The sequence below is a fragment of the Hypanus sabinus genome, chromosome 2 (assembly GCF_030144855.1).
Source record: "Hypanus sabinus isolate sHypSab1 chromosome 2, sHypSab1.hap1, whole genome shotgun sequence".
Taxonomy (NCBI): Eukaryota; Metazoa; Chordata; class Chondrichthyes; order Myliobatiformes; family Dasyatidae; genus Hypanus; species Hypanus sabinus.
In genome coordinates this window covers 117,379,788-117,400,075 of record NC_082707.1, presented here as the reverse complement: position 1 = coordinate 117,400,075, position 20,288 = coordinate 117,379,788, and the positions used below count along the sequence as shown (strand labels likewise).

Here is a 20,288-nt window from a genome sequence, read left to right as displayed (position 1 = left end):
AGGAGATAGAAAAGGCGTGTCAGAAAGGAAATGTCATGATAATCGTTGGGAATTTTAACATGAAAGTTGATTGGGAAAACCAGGTCAGTACTGGACCACAAGAGAGAGAATACATAGAATGTCTAAGGGATGGCTTTTTAGAACAGCTTATTGCTGAGCCCACCAGGGGATCAGCTGTGCTGGAATGGGTGTTGGGCAATGATCCGGAGGTGATAACTGAGCTTAACGTCAAGGATCCTTAGGGAACAGTGATCACAATATGATTGAGTTCACATTGAAATTTCAGAGGGAAAAAATAAAATCCAATGTGTCGGTATTTCAATAGAATAAAGGAAATTACAGTGGCATGAGAGGGGAACTGGCCGAAGTTGACTGGAAAGGGACATTTGCAGGAAAGACGACAGAGCAGCAATGGCCGGAGTTTCTGTGAAAAATGAGGGAAGTGTAAGACAAATATATTCCAAAAAAAAAGAAATTTTCGAAGGGAAGAAAGACACTACCGTGGCTGACAAGTGAAGTCAGAGCCAAAGTAAAAGCAAAAGAGAGGGCATACAAGGAAGCCAGAGCTAGTGGGAAGACAGAGGATTGGGGAGCTTTTAAAAATTTGCAGAAGGAATCTAAGAAGGTTATTTGGAAGGAAAAGATGAATTATGAGAGATAGCTGGTGACTAACATCAAAGAAGATACCAAAAGCTTTTTTTAAGTATATTAAGGGTAAATGAGAGTTGAGGGTAGATACAAGACCAATACAAAATGATGCTAGAGATATCGTAATGAGAGATGCAGAGATGGCAGAGGAACTGATTGCGTATTTTGCATCAGTCTTCACAGTAGAAAACGTCTGCAGTATACCGGACATTCAAGGGTGTCAGGGAAGTGAAGTTTGTGCAGGTATAATTACGACTGAGAAGGTGCTCAGGAAGCTTAATGGTCTGAGGGTGGATAAATCTCCTGGACCTGATGGAATGCAACCTTGGGTTCTGAAGGAAGTAGCTGGAGAGAATGCAGAGGCATTAACGATGATCTTTAAAGAATTGATAGATTCTGGCATTGTACCAGATGACTGGAAAAATGCAAATGTTACTCTGCTATTTAAGAAGGGTGGGAGGCAGCAGAAAGGAAACTATAGACCTGTTAGCCTGACATCCGTGGTTGGGAAGTTGTTGGAATCCATCGTTAGCGATGAGATTACAGAGTACCTGGATGCACATGACAAGATAAGGCCAAAGCCAGCATGGTTTCTTGAAAGGAAAATCCTGCCTGAAAAACCTACTGCAATTCTTTGAGGAAATTACAAGCAGGGTAGACATGGTGTACTTGGATTTTCAGAAGGCCTTTGGCAAGTTGCTGCTCATGAGGCTGCTTAACAAGATAAGAGCCCATGGATTTACAGAGAAGTTACTAGCGTGGGTGGAGCATTGGCTGGTTGGCAGAAAACGGAGAGTGGGAATAAAGGGATCCTATTTTGCTAGTTACCAATGGAGTTCCACAGGGGTTGGTGTTGGAACTGCTGCTTTTTACAATTTATGTCAATGATTTGGACTATGGGATTAATGGATTTGTGGCCAAATTTGCTGATGATACAAAGGTAGGTGGAGGAACGGGTAGCGTTGAGGAAACAGAGAGCCTGCAGAGAGACTTAAGACAGTTTACGGGAATGGGTAAAGAAGTGGCAAATGAAATACAATGTTGGAAAGTGTATTCTCGTGCACCTCGGTGGAATAAACGTGCAGACTATTATTTAGATGGGGAGAGAATTCAAAATGCAGAGATGCAAAGGGACTTGGGAGCCCTTGTGCAAGATATCCTAAAGGTTAACTCCAGATTGAGTTGGTTGTGAAGAAGCGAATGCTATGTTTGATTCATTTCTGGAGGTATAGAATATAAGAGCAGGGATGTGATGTGGATGCTCTATAGGCACTTGTGAGACCACACTTAGAGTATTGTGTGCAGTTTTGGGCTCCTTACTTTAGAAAGGATATACTGACATTGGAGAGGGTTCAGAGAAGATTCACGAGAATGATTTGAGGAATGAAAGGGTTACCATATGAGGAACGTCTGGCAGCCCTTGGGCTGTATTCCCTGGAGTTCAGGAGAATGAGGCAGGATCTCATAGAAACATTCCGAATGTTAAAAGGCCTGAACAGATTAGATATGGCAAAGTTATTTCCCATGGTAGGGGATTCTAGGACAAGAGGGCACGACTTCAAGATTGAAGGACGTCCTTTTAGAACTGAGATGCGAAGAAATTACTTTAGTCACAGAGTGGTAACTTTGTGGAATTTGTTGCCACGAGCAGCTGAAAAGGCCAAATCATTGGGTGTATTTAAGGCAGAGATAGATAGGTTCTTGATTAGCCAGGGCATCAAAGTGTATGGGGTGAAAGTGGGGAAGTGGGGATGACTGGAAGAATTGGATCAGCCCATGATTGAATGGTGGAGCAGACTCGATGGGCCGAATAGTCTACTTCTGCTCCTATATCTTATGGTCTTATGTATGGGGATTCAAGACCATAAGATTTAGGAGCAGAATGAGGCCATTTGGCCCATCACATCTGCTCCACTATTTCATCATAGCTGATCCAATCTTCCTCCCAGCCCCAATCCCCTGCTTTCTCCCTTTAACCCTTCATAACCTAACCAAACAAGAATCTATAAACCTCTGCATTAAATATACATAAAGACTTGGCCTCCACGGCTCCCTGTGACAAAGAATTCCAAAGATTCATTACTCTCTGGTGAAAGGAACTGCTCCTCATCTCCATTCTAAAAGGACACTCCTCTATTCTGAGGCAGTGTCCACTGGTCTTAGATTCTCCCACCGTACGAAACATCTTCTCCACGTACACTCTATCAAGGCCTTTCAACATTCAATCAATCAACTTCCTAGCTCTTTGCTTCACCTCCTCCCCTCCCGGTTTCACCTATCATTTTGTGTTTCTCCCTCCAGTTTATTTGACAATAAACTGGACTGGTCACTGAGGCTGTCTTCAAGAAGGGTCAGAGCCGTCTCTATTTCCTGAGGAGACTGAGGTCCTTTAACATCTGCCGGACGATGCTGAGGATGTTCTACGAGTCTGTGGCCAGTGCTATCATGTTTGCTGTTGTGTGCTGGGGCAGCAGGCTGAGGGTAGCAGACACCAACAGAATCAACAGACTCATTTGTAAGGTCAGTGATGTTGTGGGTGTGGAACTGGACTCTCTGACGGTGGTGTCTGAAAAGAGGATGCTGTCCAAGTTGCATGCCATCTTGGACAATGTCTCCCATCCACCCCATAATGTACTGGTTAAGCACAGGAGTACATTCAGCCAGAGACTCATTCCACTGAGATGCAACACTGAGCGTAATAGGAAATCATTCCTACCTGTGGCCATCAAACTTTACAACTCCTCCCTCAGAGTGTCAGACACCCTGAGCCAATAGGCTGGTCCTGGACTTATTTCCACTTGGAATAATTTACTTATTATTATTTAATCATTTATGGTTTTATATTGGTATATTTCTACATATTCTTGCTATTCTTGGTTGGTGCGACTGTAACGAAACCCAATTTCCCTCAGGATCAATAAAGTATGTCTGTCTGTCTGTCCCTCCCCCTAACTTTTAACTCTGCTCCTCATCTTTTCTTCTCCAGTCCTGCTGAAGCGTCTCGGCCCGAAACATCGACTATACTCTTTTCCATAGTCGCTGCCTGGCCTGCTGAGTTCCTCCAGCATTTTGTGTGTTTTCCTTTCAACACTTGATAGGTTTCAATGAGGTCACCCCTCCTTCTTCTGAATTCTAGTGAATACAGGCCCACAGCCATCAAACACTCTTCATATGACAAGCCATTCAGTCCTGCAATAATTTTCTTGAACCTCCTTTGAACCCTCTCTAGTTTCAGCACATCCTTTCCAAGATAAGGGGCCCAAAACTGCTGACGGTACTCTAAGTGAAGCCTCAGCAGTGCTTTATAAAGTCTCAACATTACATCCTTGCTTTTATATTCTAGACCTTTTGAAATGAATACTAACATTATATTTGCTTTCCTCACCACTGACTCAATCTGCAAATCAACCTTTAGGGAATCCTGCACAAAGACTCCCAAGCCCTTTTGCACCTCAGTTGTTTGTATTTTCTCTCCATTTAGAAGACAGTCAACCCTTTCATTCCTTCCGCCAAAGTGCATGACCGTACACTTCCCGACACCGTCTTCCATCTGCTTTTGCTGTCACAACTTGAATCAGATATTTCAACTTTTGCTGTAGACCATCAAGCTGAAGGATCACATTGATATCGAATCTGCTGTACAGTACACAGGCACTGTGTGAACTAGGATTAAAGACAAATAAAAATTTAAAGCAGAATCATTTTTCTTATGTTAGCATTCGGTAGACATGTTTTAATGCTGTGGGGGTTTTGGAAAGTATATTGTGCCTAAGAGGGGTGTTGACATGTATGAAGGTGCTTTGGGGATATGTGGGCAAGTATGAAATTGCTTTAGAGGGGCACTGGGCTATAAATGGTTGGTAAACACTGAGGTAGAACATACAGTACATACAGTATAACCCAGCATGGCCCATGCTATAGCTCCCCAGTCGTTTCCATTAATAATGTCAAGATGCTTTCACTTTGTCTTGGCATTTCCTCTAAATGCAGCCTGGTTATTAAATCCAAAATTGTGTCCAAAGTTGCCCCCGCTTTAATGATACTTCATGATTAATCCCTGCAGGTACCTTAATCCCAAAGTACCCGAAGACTTGAGGAACTTTTAGGCCTATGGATAAGTAGCTCTCATGGTATTCTCATTTCATACTTATACCCCAACAGCCTGGGTTGGAATAACCTAGTGTAAAGCTCATAGTTAATTCTCTTCAAACACACACAGCTTCCTCAATAACACATCTTGTCAAAATACACTGGCACAGATTGAATATGAGCTAAAGGTAAGGTTTTAAAAAAAAAGGTCTTGTTAAAGATGTGTATTTACTCTTCCAGTATTAACTTTCCAATCAACATTTAACCACCATTAAAGCACAACAGACACAAAAGCAAGGGCAACTTCCCAAAATTTAAATGTCATTCAAATGAATCAAAACAAAAGACAATCAAAGCATAACTCCAAGAATGAATATAAAAATATAGCATTCAAAGTAATTCAGTGAGTACAGCGGTGCAGCTGTCAGATCCGTTACTGCACAGCCCCAGCGACAGTTTCGATCCTGACCTTGAATGCCCTCTGTGTAGAGTTTGCATGTTGATACTGAAAGAATGCGAGTTTCCTCCATGTCCCAAATATATGCGGATCAATAGTAGAATAATTGTCCAGTGCAAATGTTCTTAGTGTGTGGATGAGTGGAAGAAATTGTGGGGTGGAAATAAGAGGTTGACTATGGGTAAAATCAATGGGGAATGGAATTGCCTGTGATCTGGCATTGACTCCTTCTGTGTCTAAGGATATATAGAAAACTAGAAAGACAACTTTGATTTCTGCTGTATTTGAAAATCTAGTCCAAGTGTCAAGACCACGAACAAGTGCAATTGGAGAATATTCACATTTGCAAGCTGGGATATGAGCAACTCTACAGAAGGAGCGATTTTTGGTTAGCTGGAAAATATAGGTTTGAAATGTTATAATTACCCATGTAACCATTCCCAAAATTCATAATTCTTTTGAGCTATGAGATTGTTCAGCATCATTTTATGGATATTTCTAACTAGAAATGTGGAGCAAACATAGATTTCCATCTAACCTGCAAAATACCTGCTATGATAGTGTTTTTAGATCAGCTCTATCATTCCACTATTGTAGAACTAGTCCTGCACTGGAGAATGATAAGACAGGGTCTGATATTTCATTCCTGGAGCGGTAATAACCTGCTCTTTCATGGTAAATGGGAACAGCTAAAGGACATTTTGCCCACATCACAATAGATACCTTCTATATTAACACGAGCAGCCAACTTATGCTGTTTAAAAGCAGATAATCTCAAATCAGTTAAGGTAGAAAGGGAGGGAATGAGAAACAAAGCAAACCAAAGAATGAAAAACATAGCTCCTTCGCTCGTATATTGGGCCTCAAGTGATGGGGACAGAAGCCCAGCACTGAGTTTGTGTAGAGAGTGAAGGGACAACCTGCAGGGCAACAGTGAAAAGACAAGGGTAAGTATCATATAACCATATAACAATTACAGCATGGAAACAGGTAATCTCGACCCTTCTAGTCCGTGCCGAACACTTACTCTCACCTAGTCCCACTGACCTGCATTCAGCCCATAACCCTCCATACCTTTCCTGTCCATATACCTATTCAACTTTACTTTAAATGACAATACCGAACCTGCCTCTACCACTTCTACTGGAAGCTCATTCCACATAGCTACCACTCTCTGAGTAAAGAAATTCCCCCTCATGTTACCCTTAAACTTTTGCCCCTTAACTCTCAACTTATGTCCTCTTGTTTGAATCTCCCCTACTCTCAATGGAAAAAGCCTATCCACGTCAACTCTATCTATAATTTTAAATGCCTCTATCAAGTCCCCCCTCAAATCCTATCCTATTAAATACTCAGCTATCGGAATATTCACCAACTCACGGCTCTCCTCTGACATCACATTCTAGAAAGGGACACCGACTGTTCTGATGACAATGCTCAATAAATTCGAGTGGTGATAACATGCACTCGACATCACCAGTGCTACACAGCTCTAGTTTGAGGAGTCAGCACCAGTTCCAGGGTACACACTGCATCTGCTCCTGTGCAAGTTGGCTGCGTTTCCGTGGTGTGCGGCTCTGGATCTTCTGAGTTTTGTGCTGTGGTTAGTGTGGCTAATTTCTTTTTAGAATTGTTAGAACATTCTGCACTACCTAGAAAAATGCTGGCGCAGCTTGCTCTGTGTAATCTGGATGTTTGTATTTTTTAAATCACATTTGATTTGTGTGAGTTGACATATTGTAGTGCTTGTGATTGCAATGGGGGAGGGAGGTAGCACTTTGTTCTTTATGCGAACCACAGCACTTTAGTTTTGATGTGTAGGGTTTTGCAAGGAAAGAGGCTAATTAAAGGAGCTCATGTTGTTCAATCCATTTTTATCATTCTTGTGGGAAAGCCAAAGAAATGTTTTATGACATAGCAATGAGATACCTGGGTATAAGTTTGAACAATAATCAACAGGATAAATATTAATATTTAAAATACACAGCCTATCCCCAAGTGATTTCCACTGAGTAACAGCTCTGGATGGAAACTCTGGATGGGAGACGCCTGTGAAGAGGGACAGAGCCTGAATATCCTGTCAGTGCATACTACACTACTCTGGAATGTTTGCCCAGTAAACACAAAAAACATGCAATTGCAGTCTGTGTTCTACTCATATCTGTTATAAAATATAGGAGCTTCAGACAAAGAGTGTTTATTTAATTCCACATCGATAGCCAAGAACTTGCGTCAAATGCAGTCTATAAAATATACGTACATACCTGATGATGTCTTATGACGGGCACATTCAGATATCAGAATCAGGTTTATTACCATTGTCTTATATAAGACAAAATTTGTTTGTGAAACATAGAAAAACTGCAGCACAATACAGGCCCTTCGGCCTACAACGCTATGTCGAACATGTACTTACTTTAGAAATTACTTAGGGTTAACCCATAGCCCTCTAGTTTTCTAAGCATATGCTTTGTAGCATAAGTACATAACATTACTATAAATTACAGAATAAATAGTGCAAAAGAAAAGGGTTCATGAGATGGACGTGAAGAAGCAGTGTTTGAACCATCGATTGCTGGTCTTGAGGCTCCTGTACATCCTCTCTGATGGTAGTAATGAGAAGAGAGGCATGTCTTGATGGTGAGGGTCATTAATGATGGAAGCCATTTTCTCGAGGCACCATCTCTTGAAGATGTCCTTGATGGTGGGGAAGTTTGTACCTGTGATGTAGCAGGCCAAACCTACAACCCTCTGCAGCCAGTCAATGCAATCCTGTACATTGGAGCCTCCACAATGCAAACAATCAGAATGCTCTCCACTGTATATCTACAGTAATTTGCAAGAGTCTTGGTGACGCAGCAAATCTCCGCAAACTCTTAATAAAGATAAGCTGCTGGTGTGCCTTCTTCACGATTGCATCAATGTGTTGGGCTCAGGATAGATCCTCTGAGATATTGACAGCTAGGAATGTGAAGCCACTCACCATTTCCATCACTGACCCTTAATGAGGACTGGTGCATATCCCCTGAGTTCCCCTTTCTCGAGCCCACAATTAATTCCTTGGGCTTGCTGATGTTGAGTGTGAGGTTGTTGATGTTGATGACCCTACTCAACCTACCACTTTAACTCATTGCTGTACGCCTCCTCATTACGATCTGAAATTTTACAGATACCAGTAGTGTCATTTGCAAATTTATAGATGGTGCTTGAGCTGCGCTTAACCATAAAGTCATGAGTGTAGAGTGTAGAGCTGTGGCTTAAGCACACGTCCTTGAGCTGCATCTGTGTTGCTATCAGCGAGGAGGAAATATTCCTACCAACTGTGTCTCCTGATGAGGAAGCTGAGGACCTGGTTTCAGGAGGTGGTACAGTTGCCCAGGTTTGGAAGCTTAGTGACGATGGGACTGAAGACCAAGGTATAAGCAATAAACAGTATCCTGACATATATCATACTACTTACTTCATGGGAAGAAAATCTATAAATATTTTACAATTATAGTCAGTAGTTGCAGGTTCAATCTGTGAGTATTTCCTCAGTCAGTTCAGCTTCCTTAACCATGGTTCCCATGCCTGGAACAAATATCCTACAACTCTAACAATGGATAACTCTGTATGAGATTGAGAATCAGGTTTATTATCACTGACATATGTATAACAAAAATATTTTAAGTTACAGTAAAATATATTAAATAGTGCAGAACAAGAGCAATAAGTGAGGTAGTTTTCATTGTGTATTCAGAAATCTGATGGCAGAGGGGATGAAGCTGTTCCTCAAAAGTAGAGTGTGTCTTCGGGCTCCTATAACTCCTCCCTGAAGGTAACAATGAGAAAAGAGCATGTCTTGGATGCAGAAGGTCCTTAATAATGGACCTTCTTTAGGCACCCTCTTTTGAAGATGTCCTCGACGATGAGGAGGCTTGTGCCCATGATGGAGCTGGCTAAGTTTATAATCCTCTACAAATTTTTCTGATCCTATACATTGCCACCTCCATGCCAGAAGATGATGCAACCATTCAAAATGGTCTCCACAGCTCATCTATAGAAATTTGCTAGTCTTTGGTGACATACCAAATCTCCTCAAACTCCTAATGAAATATAGCCACTGGCATGCTTTCTTTATACTGCAGCAATATGATGAGCCCATAATAGGTCTTCAGAAACTTAAAGTGGCTCGCTCTTTCCACTGCTGACCTCACAATGAAGACTGGTCAGTATTCTTCCATCTTCCCCTTCCTGACGTCCACCATCAGTTCCTTGGTACTAATAACATTGAGTCAAGGTTGTTGTTGTGACACCACTGAACAGCCTATCTATTTCACTCCTCTATGCCTCCTCATCACCATCTGAGATTTTGTCAATAGTTGTGTTACTGCCGAATTCATAGATGGTGTTTGTGCTGTGCCTAGCCACACAGTCATGAGTGCAGACAGAGCAGAACAGCAGGCTAAGCATACATCCTTGAGGTTCTCCAACATCGATCATCAGTGAGGAAGGGGACGTTATTTCTGATCCACACTTACTATGGTCTCCTGATGAGGAAAGTCAAGGATCCAGTTGCAGGGGGAGCTACAGAGGCCCAGGTTTTGAAGCTTGTTGATTAACACTGATGGTGGATGATGGTGGTGAAATCTGAGCTCTAATTAATAAACAGCCTGACATCGGTAGCAAGGATCCACCTCCACATTTCATTCTGATTCCTATGTATTTCTTCATTCAGTCCATTCCTAGCAGGCAGCAAGCACAAGGAGACAATCAAAAGCTGACAGGGATTCATTTGAATGGCTCAATTGGCTCAGGCTTGGTACTTGGAATCGATTCCAAAAGAGCGCGGTATCTACTATCTATAGATCAGAGTCCAAATTGTTTTATTATTTTAGGAAAATTCAGTTTAGACTGTTATTTGTGGCTGTGAATCACTGGAAATCATTTCTCAGTCCACTGAAGGGTCTCAAACCAAAATGTCAACTGTCCATTTCACTCTACAGGTGCTGCTTGACCCACTGAATTTCCTTAAACATTATTGCCCCAATTCAAAAACCTTTAAGAAATTCTCTCCATCATTTCATCAGTCCACTTATTATTTTGGAATACTAATTCTTTCAAGAGAATCCAACATAATCCTTTTAATTTCTAGACAATTCCATCTAATGTATATCAATCTCTACATCAAAAGAAGTGTAGTGGTTAATTTTTGACAGCATTTGTATACCACTTTGACCTGTTCACTGTGAACTGTGGAGTTACAGTACATTTAACAAATACTTTTTACAATCATTTGGTCATGGGTTGTTTCTGCTCCCTCCCCCAGTACCTTCTCAGCAACCCTGACTCATTTTAAAGAAATTAAAACTGAAGGTAGAAGCAGTGAGAAGCTGATGCCTAGATAGTAATTACTTAATACAGGATATAGTGTGAAGCCAAGTAATGAGAATTCAGTACTAAGGAAAGCAAATGCAATGTTAGCACTCATTTCAAAAGGACAAGAACATGAAGCATGAATGTACTGTGTGGCTTTATAAGTTGGTGTTCAGACCGCATCTGGAAACATACTGAGTAATTTTGGGCTTAAACTATGAGCAGTGGTTGAGGTCTGTGGACCTATACTCAATGTAGGTCAGAGGATGAGAGGAAATCTCTTTGATACCTGCAAACTGGGATAGAATTGACATGGACAAGATGTTCCTATTAATAGGAGAGTCCTGGATTTGAGAGCATAGCCTTACAATAAAGAGACATCCATTTTAAGCACAGAAGAGGAATGTCTTCAGCCAAAGGGTGGTGAATCTGTGGACTTTATTTCCATACAGGCTGTGAAGGTCAAGTCATTGGGTGTATTTAAGGCAGAGGTTGATTGGTAAGTGAGATAAGGGTTAGAGGTGGGAGAATGGAGTTGATTTAAAAAAAAATCAGCAACGGCCATGATTGAATAGCAGAGAACAACCAATGGGCTAAGTGACTTAAATCTGCTCCAATATTTTATGGTCTTTAGTAGGAACCACCTCTTATGTTACCTGCACTCTCCCAGCAAATTGTGGACAGTCAGGCCTGATCAGGTTCTAGCGTACCGAGCTATGCGCATTTATTTGTAAAGTACCCACCTGTCTTAATCCAATCCAAGTCCATGGACAACCAAGAGTAAAAGGGTAAAACATTGAGTAAAATCTGCAGATGCTGGAAATCCAAGCAAAACACACAAAATGCTGTAAGAACTCAGCAGGTCAGGCAGCATCTATAGAAATGAATGAACAATCGACATTTCAGGCCAAGAGCCTTCTTCAGGACTCACAACACTGAGTTCAAGAACAGTCATAAGGCAATACATTATGACAAGTCAAACAGGGGTAGAGTATAGACAATAAATAGTAGGATGGTAAGGAATAGAAGGTCCTTTGGATTCCAGTCCATTGTCACTTCAAGTGTCAATGCAAGTCAATAGGGTAGTGAAGGAGGCATAGGCATGCTCTCCTTCATAGGCTGGGGCACAGAATATACTGAGATGTTTTGTTGCAACTTGTCAAAACACCAGTTAGACTCACTTGTATTGTTGTGCATAGTTCTGCTCACCACACTACAGGAAAATGTGATTATGCTGAAGAAAGTGCAGAGGAAATTCACCACAATATTGCCTGAATTGAAGGACTTTAGTTCTGAGGAGAAATGGATATGTCTGAAGCAAAGGAAGACTTCTATATAAAATTATCAGAGGAGGATAGGGTGGATGGTTAGACATGTTTTTCTCCCTCCCGTGGCTGGAGTATTAAAGACAAGTGGGCAGAGGCTTAAGGTAAGGGGAAAGTATTTGAAAGAGGATTAGAGGAAAAGGTTTTTGTATTTAAAGAAACAAATCAGAGTGATTGCTATCCAGAAGTCACTGCCAGCAGAGGCTGCTATAATCACCATGTACCTACAGATAAGCTGAGTTGGTACTTAATTACTCAAGGCATAGAAGGTTATGGATACTAGAGATGTGCAAAAAGGTCACTTTGGATAAGGTCCTGTTTGTTCACTGTACAGCACTGTGATTCCTTTTTAGAAGTAGCTGCCTGTAGTTCTCCCCATTTCCATCCACAAAAATTGACTTACTGAGCCTGCACTTGGGAGATTCAATGTTGGGTCTTTCCTCCAACCCATGTTGCAGTTACAGATCTTTCAAAATCCTTGAGGTAAAAACACCCCAGGCTGATATTTTTAACCCACTTTTGCCATGCCAATTCCACTTTGAGAAGAGGTGTGGTGGTCAATTACAATGTACTCAAAGATGATGTTGGGATACTGCTGTAGGTAACTCACAATATTAAAGGGCACAAGAGTTTCAAACAAGGTTCTTGCTACATTATCAAACTTATATGCCTTTCATATAGAGAACAAAAGGTGTATAGAATCATAGAGAGATACAGAACAACAGAACAGAAATAAACCTCTCAGCCCACCATCCCCCCACACAATTTATACTTTTGTTGGCAGGGCAGGTTAAGAAAACAGTTCAAGATTCTGGGCTTTATCAATAAGAGTATAGAACATAATAGCAAGCAATTTTGATAAGATCAAGGGCCTTTGATAAAATACCGGCTCAATCACCATGAGAGTAGTGAGCCTGATCATCTAACTGAACAATTGCCCCCCCCACTTACTACTTTGTTGTGGCTACAACAGGCATTCTGCTGAGCTTGCAGCTATTTCTACAGTGCTAAGCCATTATCAGGCTGTGTACAGGTTACATCACCAACTGCTGACTGCCCAAGCTAAGAATGTGAATTGCTTTTGGAGCCAGGTGTTTAGTTGAAATTCAGTGTGCAAAGCAGGCTTTGGTTACCAGTTCCTGCATCCACCTCGTCTCACTTCTTGCCAAAATACCCAACAACCTAGCTGGGGAAAAGGATGTTAGCTGATTGTTACCCCTTCTTAGTATCACAAGCCTTTAGAGTTTTTGAAGGTGATTTTATTAATTATATAGTCCACTCTGAACGGATTAACCAGATTCCCACTTCCAACTAACTGGCACTTCATCTACCATTCTAAATACAAATGCTTTCCACTGCCCATTTGATATGGCTGCCATAGGTATTATCATGAAACTGAACGTCACCAAGGTTGTTAAGAGAGCACTGCCCAAAAGCTGAAATCTCTACCATGGGCAAAGGGTGCAAAGACATCACCATCTGCAAATATGCTAGAAACTGTACACTATCCTGATGGAAATTAATTGCTAATGCTTCACCATCATTTTCTCCATATCCTGGCTTGAAATTGGGTCTCAAGTGACTGAAATTCAAGGATAGTGGTTTGGGCAGTAGATGCTGGACTTGTCAACAATGCCCACATTCCATTCATAAAGAAAAATATTATAGTACAGAAAGATATTAGGGTTTTACAGTGAGTGGAGAAAAAAATTAATGAACAAGGAATTGCAAGAAACAGGATTTAGGATTGTGAACAAAAAGTTGGGGTTTTTCTTCTTAAAGCAGTAATGGAACACAAAAGAAATATTTAAAATTATAACACATTTAAGAATAAGGAACAAAGTCAATATCTAGTGGTCACAGATTGAAGGAAATTGGCAAAATAAAAAGGCAAGATGAGATTCTTTTTAAGTAATGAGCTGTTGTATCTGAAAGGCCTGGCTGGATAGGCGGTGGAAGCATTTTAAAAATAATTTACAAAGAGAATTTGGATAAACACACCTGAAAGATTTGGAGTTTGATAGGGTGAGATAAATGGAATAATTCTCTGGAAGAACTAGAAATGAGACAGACTGCCTGAAGCAATCATTTAATACTTTGAAGCCAGTGACTGATAAGGTTCAGTGTACTGACCTTCAGAAGTCAGCTACCATGGGGATAAGATACAGTTCAAACATGATGAAAGCAGTATACATAATGACATACAGACACTGGGGAGCAATTACAACACTAAATTAATGAGTAATCAGCAAACAATTCAAGACAGCTTCTTCTGCTCTGCCATCTGATTTCTGAATGGACTTTGAATCCATGAATATTACCTCACTACTTTTTAAATTTCTATTTTTGGCACTAATTATTTAACTATTTGAGATGTACATATACTGTAATCCAGTTTTTTGCTCTATTATGTATTGCATTGTACTGCTGCCACAAAGTTAACAAAGTTAATAAAGTTAACAATGTATGCCAGTGATATTAAACCTGATTTTGAAAGGAAACCCACCCCGATGAATTGCAGAGTACAAATCTAGTGCCCCTTGTTACAAACTATGAATGGATTGTGATTGTCCTCCTAAAAGCAAAGGAATTAAATTTAATTGAGATGTTCAAAAATCAGCAAAAGATTTGATAAGAGAGCACATAGGGTGAAACTATGCATTGTCAGAAGAAAAGTTAGTTATTGTAGGAAGACTTTGAAAAGAATTTGGGATTTAGTGCTTGGAAAGGATGGTGGAAGTAGATTCAATAAATGAGAGATTTTGGTGATACATGGAAGCAAAAATATACAGGATTATGGAAAAAGATGTGGCTAGTAGGATTTATTTGATAATGCTAATAAAACTGCAATGATATATCATTAATTGGATTGGGGATTGCCAAACGTTATGTGGATTTTCTGGTGTAATCTGTTTTGTCATATGCTTTTGTGATATCATTCTAGAGGAACGTTGTCTCATTTTTTAACTGCATTGCATTTGTGGTTTCTAAGTGACAATAAACTGAATCTGAATCTAAGTTAATGTGAACCACAGGCAGGAAAATATTAACTTTCAATTGAATCACTTGGGCCTGGGCCTCTACTTTTTTTAATCAGTCTGTATGTTAAATTTTGTGAAATGCTTTGCTTAATTTTTCATCCATCTATCTCATCACTTGCTTGAAAATTTCAGTCATGCAGTCTTCAAATTAAATTGGCAAGCTGGATTGAAAATTCAGTCTGTGGGTAGGGATTTTAGTTTGTGGTGGGCTTTAGTGGAGTTTTGTATCAGTAACCCTCTTTTATGGTATGCATCTAGTTGTGATATGGGGAGGAAATCTTGTTGCTGATTAGTTGCATGACAAACCTTGTGCACTGTCATCTGGAATTATGCCTGCATTGGCTCATAAATAGAAGCCAAGTCGACATGTTTGCTTACAGAATTGTTTGTGGAAAACCAGACTTCTAGGAATTCTCTTGCAATCTGCACATTTACTTGCGCCATGACTTTAACTGATACCCAGTTGAATTTGTACCTCTCTCATCTTTACATCACAACTGAGTTTCCGAAAAGACGACCAATCAGCCAAATGACAAGTATATTATGGCCAAGCATGTGGAGGACACACAATTAACAGCGCACTGATGATGTCTCCCTTCCTTTCCAGTTCTAAAGAAGACTCTTGGCCCAAAACATCGAATGTTTATTCAGTTCCATAGATGCTACCTGACCTGCTGAATTCCTCTAGGACCTATTTCTTCAGCATGGTGTCAAGTGGGCAGATATTTAAAGTGATTCCAGCACTTTCTTTCCTACCCACCTGGTTTTACCTACCATCTACCTATCCTCCTTCACTTCTCCCCCACTGGCATTTTTCCCCCCTTCCTTTCCAGTTCTGAAGAACAGTCTTGGCCCAAAACTTCGACTTTTTATTCAGTTCCATAGATGCTATCTGACCTGCTGAATTTCTCTGGGATTTTCTGTGTTGCTTTGGGTTTCTAGCATCTGCAGAATTTTTCATGTTCATGCTTTCAAGTGATGACAGAGTAATATCTCAATGCCTCTCCTGAAAGCTGAATTGACAAACTCGTAGCTTGATATGTGACCGATACATTCAGATCGTAAAAGCCTTGGGTGGTGACCTTTGTGTTTTTGGCACAGGGCTCTTCATTCTAACCCTGAAGCAGAGCTATACTTGGCTATAACTTCTTAACAGTTTAAGAAACTGTTGATACTCATGGCTCATGCCAACACATCAGGGGTGGCTGCTTGGAGTAGAAGGTGAACCAGAACCCAATGCACTTAACATTGTTCAGAGGGAGGACAGATAGGATAGATGTCTGCCACCCGATCGAGATAGAAGGGATTCTGGATACAAGAATTTGAAGCAACTAACTCCAAAATGCTGGAAGAACTCATCGGGCTAGGCAGACTCCATAGAGGTAAAGGGACAGTCAGTGTTTCAGGTCGAGGTTCTGATTCAGAACTGGTGGAAGACATCAACTATCATCCCTTTAGCTGCATGACCTACTAAGGTCTTCCAGCAGCTTGGTTTATTTGCCCCCACCTGATACTGAATATGCTTTTACCTATGAATCAGGAAGCTTTATCACCACCAATTCACTTACTGTAAAATTTCTACTTCCATAGGATTGGGCTACCAGAAGACGACTTCTCCAGGATATTCATTACCTTTTTCAAGACCCTTCATAATAATTAAACTTTTGAGACCTACTGGTTGGTTATAAAATGTCTGTCAAATCACCCATCTATCTGAAAACTGGGTTGACTAAAAAGGGCAAGAAGCCAAAATTGCGTGAAGTCCTATCAGCCGACATGATCAGCCCACCTCTGGGAGATTTTCACCACAAGTCGCACATTGGCAGGAGAGGAGAGGGTGACACCTTTGGGGATATGTCCTTCCTACAAGGCCAGGGTGATCTTCTGTCCTCCTTGAGTACATCGAAAGATCCAAGGGATGTGGCACCCCCTAAACCCCCTCGACTACACCTAGGAGAGCCCAATGACACAGCCGATGTCAATTCCACACAGGCAACCCCCGAGTCTCCAGATAACCAACCACCAACTCCTTACTCACCCTCCGTACTATACCACCTGCAGGAGGCCTCTGAGGAAGCCCCACCAGATGACAAACAGATAGGTGACAAAGACCAGCAACAAACTGAAGATGAAGAAGGATGGGAGTGCTCAGCTCAGAGGGAAGTGGATGACTCTCATTCAAGCCCTTCTGAATATATGTTTCAATTTGAACTGGATTTGGGGCCTTCGATACTGGAAGATGTTCTCAAAATAATGGATAATCACAAATCCATAACATCACAGCAGTAATGCTACACTGACTGCTTGACTTTAAGGCGGTGAATTAAGTCTTCTGATATTGAACACAATAGTAACAATTTGCCCTAGGCAACCAAACTATCCAAGGAGAACAAAGTAATAAATAGTGCTTGAAATTCTGATTAAATATATAGATAGGATAGACTCCTTAGACTCATCTGCAATGAGATTTGCAAAGTGGGATTACAGCATTGTATACTGAGTACACTTTGATTCTTCCTCCAGTTATTGTCTTCATTAAAGTAGCTGGAAGTATGGTAGCAACAGAGACACAGAAGTAAAACACTTAAATAGAATATTTTTTCATCTTCTAAATAAAGTCTAACCAACAGAAAGACTTAAATCCCCAGTTTCATTCAAAGATAAAATAGAGTACAGAAAAAGACATGCCAAATTGGAATTGCATACAAAGCACTTCAAAAAATTAGGTTCAGCCATGGAGTTAGCAGTGCAGAGAAAACTTTGAAATGTATTGCTTACTGATGTCATCACACCGGGCATAATTAAATAGTGATCAAATTCCTCCTTTCTCCTTCATATTACTTACTATTATTCACTTAACATTATTTCAGTCCTGTTCTAACAGAAATGATTTGAAAGGCTTCCAGTTCCTATATTCCCTGGCCTGAGAACCCACAGCCAATTATAGCCCCCCTCAAAGTTGTGTAAATAACATCTTGGCTTATACCATACTTTCCTTTTAAAAAATTACTATTCCATTGCTCCAAAGGCAAAAGGGAAAACAACAGGAATGCCAGGATTCAGAAAATAATGATACTCAATTCAGAAAAGGCACACAAAAAGAAGTACTTAAGTACTAATGATAAGAGTTGCATCAATAACAAAAGGGTGCCAATAAGCTGATGGGCTGCTGTAAGTTACCTATTAACACAGGCAGTAGCAGAATAAAAACACTTAATGAGCAGGTGAGAGGGATAAATTGCAGTGTTACAAGGAAATGAAGCAATGGGAATGAGATAGAATTGTTCTATTGGTAGCTGGCATGGATCTGTGTCATAATAAACAAATAGTTACTCAAATATTGCAATGTTTACTGCTGAAATATTGCAGAACTGATGGTGAAATTAAAACCAGTCCACACCTTGTTCCACATGTCCAGTCATAGATTTAGACACACTGCCTGTCAAAGCACCTGCCTAGTACCCTGGGGACCCTGATCCTTTTTATAGCGCACACAGGACCTCTAGTGGTAGAAGAGCTGTCAAGGTAACAGATAGCTCAATCCTGCATTGTTTCTCATTCCAACTCTGACCTCAAAACTTGCACTCTCTTCTCTTCCCACATTATTTATTATTACATTTTTCAGAGGTTAACTTAAAAGATTTGACTGTATTAAATATCACTATAATACTATGTAAAAATGATGATTCAAATAAATGTATAAATTTCAAGCTTTTATTGTGCAAAGTCAATTATTTTTCCACATCGAAGTCGACAGAGGCAATGGAGATGCAGGTGATGATATGGTGGTGACAAAGTTGAGGTTAATAGTCCAGAAATACAGGATACCATCTGTTCTTTGAATTAACATTGCTTAATCAAAATGTTGGATCCAAAGCTCCCCTAACAATGCTACACCTTCCTAGCCCTGTTCAAATGCAGAAGTCCTGAAACTTTGAGTCCACAACCTTCAGACCTGTCAACATTGAATCTGTGGTCCCCTTGACCTGAAGCATAAATCTTCCTTCTTCACAAAGCTCAGGTATACTGTATACAGTACATACAATTTCAATGTGACTCATGCATATAGTATGAACCAACGATACTACTAGAGATGTAACCTTTATCATATTGATAAGGAATTCTACCCTTGTACTAATTGTGAAATTTTCTGATCCTCTTAATCCACTGAGCTCGCTGTGATACCAGGCACCAAGTCTATGTTACTAAAGCACTTCTCAAATATTCAGGTGCATGAAGATCCTTACAATGTTTTCCTCCTTTTTATAGGCCAGAAGTAAATGAGAAGCATTCTGAGAGTTTCCAAATCAGAATCTAATTGTACAACAGCCTGAAATATCCATCAGTTATTTTATTCACAACTTTGTGGCTCAGGATGTTTGCTCTGGTGTTGGTGAATTGGTGTATTCCAGACCTTAAATGCACACTAAACTCCACATACCAACACCACACGTTCTGCCGAAGGGTCTTGGCCTGAAATGTTGACTGTACTCTTTTTTATAGATGCTGCCTGGCCTGCTGAGTTCCTACAGTGTTTTGTGTGTGTTGACCACATACCAAAAATCAGTGCTTCAGCTAACAACTTACAGCTCCCGTAGCAATAACAAGGGTACAAGCTCACTGGGTGAACAACCTTGGCTCAACTGTAAAGACATCAAAATGCATACATCAGAATGCTCTTATCCACTACAGCTCAGCATTCAGTAACATCATTCCCTCAACACTAATCAACAAGCTTGAAGACCTTGGTCTCAATACCCAATTGTGCAATTGGATCCTCGCTTTCCTCACTTGCAGATCCCAGTCAGTTTGGACTGGCAATAACAGCTCCTCCATGACCTTCATCAGCACAGGTGTACCACAAACCTATGAGCTTAATCCCTGCTCTATGCACTTTATACTCAAGACTGTGTGGCTAAATGCAACTCCAATGCCATATTCAAGTTTGCTGATGACATCACTTTTGTGGGCTAAATCAAAGGTGGTGATGAATCAGCATATAGGAGAGAGAATATTATAACAACAACCTCTCACTCAATGTCAGCAAGACAAAGGAACTGATTATAAACTTCAGGAGAGGGAAACCAGAGTTCCATGAATCAGTTCTTATCTGAGGATCAGAGGTGGAGAGGATTAGCAACTTTAAATTCCTAGGTGTTATTATTTTGGAGGATCTGTCCTGGACCAAGCACGCAAGTTCAATTATGAAGAAAGCACAGCAGCTTTCTTTGGAGTTTGCAGAGATTCAGCATGTTATCTAAAACTTTGACAAACTTCTATAGATGTGTAGTGGAGAAAATATTGACTGGTTACATCACAGCCTGCTTTGGAAACACTGGGGCACTTGAATGGAAAATCCTACAAAATGCAGTG

At 40.6% G+C, this 20,288-nt stretch overlaps 2 protein-coding genes across 3 annotated transcripts in view; one reads left to right on the top strand and one right to left on the bottom strand.

Moving 5' to 3' along the window:
* The window catches only part of LOC132382673 (cdc42 effector protein 2-like), a 33,252-nt gene extending 14,635 nt beyond the window's left edge, over positions 1 to 18,617 (top strand). For both annotated transcript variants that reach the window (XM_059953129.1, XM_059953119.1), the window contains one exon: positions 16,506 to 18,617. In XM_059953129.1, coding sequence (XP_059809112.1) covers positions 16,605 to 17,204 — 600 coding nt within the window. In that variant the 5' untranslated portion in view covers positions 16,506 to 16,604 and the 3' untranslated portion in view covers positions 17,205 to 18,617. The remainder of the gene's footprint in view (positions 1 to 16,505) is intronic.
* The window catches only part of dnajc17 (DnaJ (Hsp40) homolog, subfamily C, member 17), a 145,622-nt gene that overhangs the window by 34,072 nt on the left and 91,262 nt on the right, over positions 1 to 20,288 (bottom strand). The window lies entirely within an intron of this gene.